We start from the raw sequence: 9,188 nt of genomic DNA, 5'->3' as shown, positions 1-9,188 counted from the left end.
CCTGTATAATAAATATATATGATATCTGGAGAGCAGTGATGTCACCTCCTGTATAATATATATATGATATCTGGAGAGCAGTGATGTCACCTCCTGTATAATATATATATGTGATATCTGGAGAGCAGTGATGTCACCTCCTGTATAATATATATATGATATCTGGAGAGCAGTGATGTCACCTCTTGTATAATATATATATATATATGATATCTGGAGAGCAGTGATGTCACCTCCTGTATAATATATATATATATATATATATATATATGATATCTGGAGAGCAGCGATGTCACCTCCTGTATAATATATATATATGATATCTGGAGAGCAGTGATGTCACCTCCTGTATAATATATATATATATGATATCTGAAGAGCAGTGATGTCACCTCCTGTATAATATATATATATATATATATGATATCTGGAGAGCAGTGATGTCACCTCCTATATAATATATATATATGATATCTGGAGAGCAGTGATGTCACCTCCTGTATAATATATATATATATGATATCTGGGGAGCAGTGATGTCACCTCCTGTATAATATATATATGATATCTGGAGAGCAGTGATGTCACCTCCTGTATAATATATATATATGATATCTGGAGAGCAGTGATGTCACCTCCTGTATAATATATATATATGATATCTGGGGAGCAGTGATGTCACCTCCTGTATAATATATATATGTGATATCTGGAGAGCAGTGATGTCACCTCCTGTATAATATATATATATGATATCTGGGGAGCAGTGATGTCACCTCCTGTATAATATATATATATGATATCTGGAGAGCAGTGATGTCACCTCCTGTATAATATATATATATGATATCTGGAGAGCAGTGATGTCACCTCCTGTATAATATATATATATGATATCTGGAGAGCAGTGATGTCACCTCCTGTATAATATATATATGATATCTGGAGAGCAGTGATGTCACCTCCTGTATAATATATATATATATGATATCTGGAGAGCAGTGATGTCACCTCCTGTATAATATATATATATATATATGATATCTGGAGAGCAGTGATGTCACCTCCTGTATAATATATATATATGATATCTGGAGAGCAGTGATGTCACCTCCTGTATAATATATATATGATATCTGGAGAGCAGTGATGTCACCCCCTGTATAATATATATATATGATATCTGGAGAGCAGTGATGTCACCTCCTGTATAATATATATATGTGATATCTGGAGAGCAGTGATGTCACCTCCTGTATAATATATATATATGATATCTGGGGAGCAGTGATGTCACCTCCTGTATAATATATATATATGATATCTGGAGAGCAGTGATGTCACCTCCTGTATAATATATATATATGATATCTGGAGAGCAGTGATGTCACCTCCTGTATAATATATATATATATGATATCTGGGGAGCAGTGATGTCACCTCCTGTATAATATATATGTGATATCTGGAGAGCAGTGATGTCACCTCCTGTATAATATATATATGATATCTGGAGAGCAGTGATGTCATCTACTGTATAAGATATATATATATATGATATCTGGGGAGCAGTGATGTCACCTCCTGTATAATATATATATGTGATATCTGGAGAGCAGTGATGTCACCTCCTGTATAATATATATATGATATCTGGAGAGCAGTGATGTCACCTCCTGTATAATATATATATATGATATCTGGGGAGCAGTGATGTCACCTCCTGTATAATATATATATATGATATCTGGAGAGCAGTGATGTCACCTCCTGTATAATATATATATATGATATCTGGAGAGGAGTGATGTCACCTCCTGTATAATATATATATGTGATATCTGGAGAGCAGTGATGTCACCTCCTGTATAATATATATATGTGATATCTGGAGAGCAGTGATGTCACCTCCTGTATAATATATATATGTGATATCTGGAGAGCAGTGATGTCACCTCCTGTATAATATATATATGATATCTGGAGAGCAGTGATGTCACCTCCTGTATAATATATATATGTGATATCTGGAGAGCAGTGATGTCACCTCCTGTATAATATATATATTTGATATCTGGGGAGCAGTGATGTCACCTCCTGTATAATATATATATATGATATCTGGAGAGCAGTGATGTCACCTCCTGTATAATATATATATGATATCTGGAGAGCAGTGATGTCACCTCCTGTATAACATATATATATGATATCTGGAGAGCAGTGATGTCACCTCCTGTATAATATATATATATGATATCTGGAGAGCAGTGATGTCACCTCCTGTATAATATATATATATGATATCTGGAGAGCAGTGATGTCACCTCCTGTATAATATATATATGATATCTGGAGAGCAGTGATGTCACCTCCTGTATAATATATATATATATGATATCTGGAGAGCAGTGATGTCACCTCCTGTATAATATATATATATGATATCTGGAGAGCAGTGATGTCACCTCCTGTATAATATATATATATGATATCTGGAGAGCAGTGATGTCACCTCCTGTATAATATATATATATATGATATCTGGAGAGCAGTGATGTCACCTCTTGTATAATATATATATATATGATATCTGGAGAGCAGTGATGTCACCTCCTGTATAATATATATATATATATGATATCTGGAGAGCAGTGATGTCACCTCCTGTATAATATATATATATATATATGATATCTGGAGAGCAGTGATGTCACCTCCTGTATAATATATATATATATGATATCTGGAGAGCAGTGATGTCACCTCCTGTATAATATATATATATGATATCTGGAGAGCAGTGATGTCACCTCCTGTATAATATATATATATATATATGATATCTGGGGAGCAGTGATGTCACCTCCTGTATAATATATATATGATATCTGGAGAGCAGTGATGTCACCTCCTGTATAATATATATATATGATATCTGGAGAGCAGTGATGTCACCTCCTGTATAATATATATATATATGATATCTGGGGAGCAGTGATGTCACCTCCTGTATAATATATATATATATGATATCTGGAGAGCAGTGATGTCACCTCCTGTATAATATATATATGATATCTGGAGAGCAGTGATGTCACCTCCTGTATAAATATATATATATATATATGATATCTGGAGAGCAGTGATGTCACCTCCTGTATAATATATATGTATGTGATATCTGGAGAGCAGTGATGTCACCTCCTGTATAATATATATATATGATATCTGGAGAGCAGTGATGTCACCTCCTGTATAATATATATATGATATCTGGAGAGCAGTGATGTCACCTCCTGTATAATATATATTTATGATATCTGGAGAGCAGTGATGTCACCTCCTGTATAATATATATATGTGATATCTGGAGAGCAGTGATGTCACCTCCTGTATAATATATATATATGATATCTGGGAGCAGTGATGTCACCTCCTGTATAATATATATATGATATCTGGAGAGCAGTGATGTCACCTCCTGTATAATATATATATATGATATCTGGAGAGCAGTGATGTCACCTCCTGTATAATATATATATATGATATCTGGAGAGCAGTGATGTCACCTCCTGTATAATATATATATATGATATCTGGAGAGCAGTGATGTCACCTCCTGTATAATATATATATATGATATCTGGAGAGCAGTGATGTCACCTCCTGTATAATATATATATATGATATCTGGAGAGCAGTGATGTCACCTCCTGTATAATATATATATGATATCTGGAGAGCAGTGATGTCACCTCCTGTATAATATATATATGATATCTGGAGAGCAGTGATGTCACCTCCTGTATAATATATATATGATATCTGGAGAGCAGTGATGTCACCTCCTGTATAATATATATATGATATCTGGGGAGCAGTGATGTCACCTCCTGTATAATATATATATGATATCTGGGGAGCAGTGATGTCACCTCCTGTATAATATATATATATGATATCTGGAGAGCAGTGATGTCACCTCCTGTATAATATATATATATATATATATATATATATATATATATATCTGGAGAGCAGTGATGTCTCCTCCTGTATAATATATATGTGATATCTGGGGAGCAGTGATGTCACCTCCTGTATAATATATATATATGATATCTGGAGAGCAGTGATGTCACCTCCTGTATAATATATATATGATATCTGGAGAGCAGTGATGTCACCTCCTGTATAATATATATATATATATATATATATATATATCTGGAGAGCAGTGATGTCACCTCCTGTATAATATATATATATATATATGATATCTGGAGAGCAGTGATGTCACCTCCTGTATAATATATATATATGATATCTGGAGAGCAGTGATGTCACCTCCTGTATAATATATATATGTGATATCTGGAGAGCAGTGATGTCACCTCCTGTATAATATATATATATATGATATCTGGAGAGCAGTGATGTCACCTCCTGTATAATATATATATATGATATCTGGAGAGCAGTGATGTCACCTCCTGTATAATATATATATGATATCTGGAGAGCAGTGATGTCACCTCCTGTATAATATATATATATATATATGATATCTGGAGAGCAGTGATGTCACCTCCTGTATAATATATATATGATATCTGGAGAGCAGTGATGTCACCTCCTGTATAATATATATATATGATATCTGGAGAGCAGTGATGTCACCTCCTGTATAATATATATATGATATCTGGAGAGCAGTGATGTCACCTCCTGTATAATATATATATGTGATATCTGGAGAGCAGTGATGTCACCTCCTGTATAATATATATATATGATATCTGGAGAGCAGTGATGTCACCTCCTGTATAATATATATATATGATATCTGGAGAGCAGTGATGTCACCTCCTGTATAATATATATATATGATATCTGGAGAGCAGTGATGTCACCTCCTGTATAATATATATATATGATATCTGGAGAGCAGTGATGTCACCTCCTGTATAATATATATATATATGATATCTGGAGAGCAGTGATGTCACCTCCTGTATAATATATATATATGATATCTGGGGAGCAGTGATGTCACCTCCTGTATAATATATATATATGATATCTGGGGAGCAGTGATGTCACCTCCTGTATAATATATATATGATATCTGGAGAGCAGTGATGTCACCTCCTGTATAATATATATATGATATCTGGAGAGCAGTGATGTCACCTCCTGTATAATATATATATGATATCTGGAGAGCAGTGATGTCTCCTCCTGTATAATATATATATATATGTGATATCTGGAGAGCAGTGATGTCACCTCCTGTATAATATATATATATGATATCTGGGGAGCAGTGATGTCACCTCCTGTATAATATATATATATGATATCTGGGGAGCAGTGATGTCACCTCCTGTATAATATATATATATGATATCTGGGGAGCAGTGATGTCACCTCCTGTATAATATATATATATGATATCTGGGGAGCAGTGATGTCACCTCCTGTATAATATATATATATATGATATCTGGAGAGCAGTGATGTCACCTCCTGTATAATATATATATCATATCTGGAGAGCAGTGATGTCACCTCCTGTATAATATATATATATATCATATCTGGAGAGCAGTGATGTCACCTCCTGTATAATATATATATGATATCTGGAGAGCAGTGATGTCACCTCCTGTATAATATATATATATGATATCTGGAGAGCAGTGATGTCACCTCCTGTATAATATATATATATGATATCTGGAGAGCAGTGATGTCTCCTCCTGTATAATATATATATATATGATATCTGGGGAGCAGTGATGTCACCTCCTGTATAATATATATATATATGATATCTGGAGAGCAGTGATGTCACCTCCTGTATAATATATATATATATGATATCTGGAGAGCAGTGATGTCACCTCCTGTATAATATATATATGATATCTGGAGAGCAGTGATGTCACCTCCTGTATAATATATATATATGATATCTGGAGAGCAGTGATGTCACCTCCTGTATAATATATATATATGATATCTGGAGAGCAGTGATGTCACCTCCTGTATAATATATATATATGATATCTGGAGAGCAGTGATGTCACCTCCTGTATAATATATATATGATATCTGGAGAGCAGTGATGTCACCTCCTGTATAATATATATATATGATATCTGGAGAGCAGTGATGTCACCTCCTGTATAATATATATATATATGATATCTGGAGAGCAGTGATGTCACCTCCTGTATAATATATATATGATATCTGGAGAGCAGTGATGTCACCTCCTGTATAATATATATATATGATATCTGGGGAGCAGTGATGTCACCTCCTGTATAATATATATATGATATCTGGAGAGCAGTGATGTCACCTCCTGTATAATATATATATGATATCTGGAGAGCAGTGATGTCACCTTCTTGTATAATATACATATATATATGATATCTGGTATGATACACAGTATGGGGTGGGTCGTCATGTCGCTCTTGGGGGTCACTTACCTCCTCCGTTGCGGTAGCAGAGATACGGGAACCTCCAGACATTGCCCAGGCCCACAGCATAGCCCACACTGGTCAGGATAAACTCAATTTGGTTGCCCCAGTTTCCTCTCTTCACGTTCTCGTCTCTCTTGGTGGTTTCACCGGGCACCGCGCCATTCTGTAAGGATTAGTCAGATGATTAATGTCCTGAAGATCGCATAACATGAGAGGACTACAACTCCCAGCAATCACAATCCAGCTGCACAAAACAGGTTAATGTCCCCTTTAATAGCGCTGTACACTGCGGTGGCCTCCTTGGGCTCTTCCATGTTTGGGGCCTGTCATTCTGTCCAGGCCTACTCTGATTGGTTGCTATGGGCAACTGCACCGCTCTTCTTCTGCATAGGTTTTGATAAATCTCCCTTCTTGTGTTTAAGACCTCTGCTTGCTTTCAGTGTGTGGTGTTGGATGCGGTAATGTGTAACTAACCTTATCGTGACGCCAGGGCGTGGTTGACCTATACACCACCCGAGGTCGACCAGCTTCACCTGTGCTAGGCACAGGGCAAATAATCACTCCAACGCAAGGTTACGGATAACTGGTTTGCTTTACTGAGCTTGGAAAGATGGTCCAATCCGTTACAGCTCAGATTAGCGTGAAGGATTTGCTGGGACTTCTAGTTAAAGTTTAACACGGATTCAGCCCACGCTAGACTTTAGAGACTTGGACTAGACTAACTTGCTGACTGGACTTGTATAATATCCCCAAGGCTGTGACTTTCACCTGGGTAGTAGATGCGCGGTTCTTGGACTAGGCCTCAGGCCTCCCTCACAGACTTCACTCCTCACCAAACTACCTCAGAACTATCCTCAACTCTGAACTCTAGCTACAGTATACAATTTAGAGAGATCCCATTGGACAGATAAGTCACATGTTCACCTCTGCATACTCCCCTTAAAGGGGACCTCTCATCAAAAAAACGTTTGATACATTATAGATTAATGTATGCAGAATAACTTTACAATTGCATGTTATTAAAAAATATGCTTCTTTCTATTTAATTTTCCACTTTGAAGAAATGACCACTAGGGGTCTCCCTACCAGTCCTGGCAGCAAGCATTTCAGACTCATGCTGGAGTCCTAAACACTACGAGCTGCCAGTCTGCTTTGTTCACAAAGGAGAACACTCAGAGCTGCCAGCCTGCTTTGTTCACAGCCTGTTTGGCTGTGAACAAAGCAGGCTGGCAGCTCTGAGTGTTTAGGACTCCAGCATGAGTCAGAAATGCTGACAGGACTGATCGGGAAAAATACAATAGAAAGAAGCAGATTTGTCATTAACATGATATAGGAAAGTTATTCAACATTAATTAATCTAAAATATATCAAAAGTTTATTTGAGGAGAGGTCCCCTTTAACAACAAGGTCCTTGACAACAAAAGAGTTCCGATGAGGGGGAAGCCATGACGGACATTGAGCGTCATCTGCCACACAGGATGGGCAGGAGTACAGAAGAACATGTGATCCTGTACTGGGTCACCACACAGTGTACGGGAACATTTCTTATATCCAGAAGCTGGGACCCATCCTGAGGGTCTGTTACAATGTATCAGTGAGAGGTAAACACAGCCGCCCAGGCCTCTGACTGACTCATTGTCACAGCTGCAGAGCTTGTCACAGTGTGTTAGGTCATGAGCTGTGCACGTCAGTGTATGTGTATTAGATGTGTTTCCATTCACTGACAACAAGCCTTATGTGAGCCGCTAATGCGCATAGCGTCAACCTCTCAGAGATCTACGTTACGCCCCCTCCCCATACAATTCTATGGGAGAGGCACAAACGCTGCCTCCTCGCCTCTCCCATAGAGATACATGGAGGAGGCGTGTCTGCTGTGACATCACAACGCGGCTGCCACAACTCCTGCACGGGAGAGCTACGGCAGAGCCGTGAACCCGTATAGTAGATTGCAGGGGGTCCCAGCGTTCAGACCCCCGCAATCAGACACTTAAGTTGTTTTTTTGCTGTAGATGTCCTTTAATCCCAGGCAGGACGGGCGCTGATTATAATGAGACCCAAACCTGGCGCCAAAAATTATCCAGTCCAGAGCACATCCGACACGAGAGGAAACAGCGAAGAGCGACAGAACAAAAGCGGAAACCGCGAGAGAGGAATAATACAGGAAATAACTCAGGATCAGTAATGTATGTACACTGTGACCTCACCAGCAGAATAGTGAGTGCAGCTCTGGAGTATAATACAGGATATAACTCAGGATCAGTACAGGATAAGTAATGTAATGTATGTACACTGTGACCTCACCAGCAGAATAGTGAGTGCAGCTCTGGGGTATAATACAGGAAATAACTCAGGATCAGTACAGGATAAGTAATGTAATGTATGTACACAGTGACCTCACCAGCAGAATAGTGAGTACAGCTCTGGAGTATAATACAGGATATAACTCAGGATCAGTACAGGATAAGTCATGTAATGTATGTACACAGTGACCTCACCAGCAGAATAATGAGTGCAGCTCTGGAGTATAATACAGGATATATCTCAGGATCACTACAGGATAAGTAATGTATGTACACAGTGACCTCACCAGCAGAATAGTGAGTACAGCTCTGGGGTATAATACAGGATATAACTCAGGATCAGTACAGGATAAGTAATGTAATGTATGTATACAGTGACCTCACC

At 37.7% G+C, this 9,188-nt stretch overlaps 1 protein-coding gene across 2 annotated transcripts in view; it reads right to left on the bottom strand.

The window, feature by feature from the left end:
* SLC6A9 (solute carrier family 6 member 9) overlaps nt 1–9,188 on the bottom strand; it is a 183,637-nt gene that overhangs the window by 62,133 nt on the left and 112,316 nt on the right. For both annotated transcript variants that reach the window (XM_056533155.1, XM_056533156.1), the window contains one exon: nt 6,510–6,666. In XM_056533155.1, the coding sequence (XP_056389130.1) occupies nt 6,510–6,666 (157 nt within the window). The remainder of the gene's footprint in view (nt 1–6,509; nt 6,667–9,188) is intronic.

This window comes from Hyla sarda, chromosome 7, assembly GCF_029499605.1.
Source record: "Hyla sarda isolate aHylSar1 chromosome 7, aHylSar1.hap1, whole genome shotgun sequence".
Classification (NCBI taxonomy): Eukaryota; Metazoa; Chordata; class Amphibia; order Anura; family Hylidae; genus Hyla; species Hyla sarda.
Note: the sequence above shows the minus strand (reverse complement) of the source record. Positions and strands in the feature narration are given on the sequence as shown.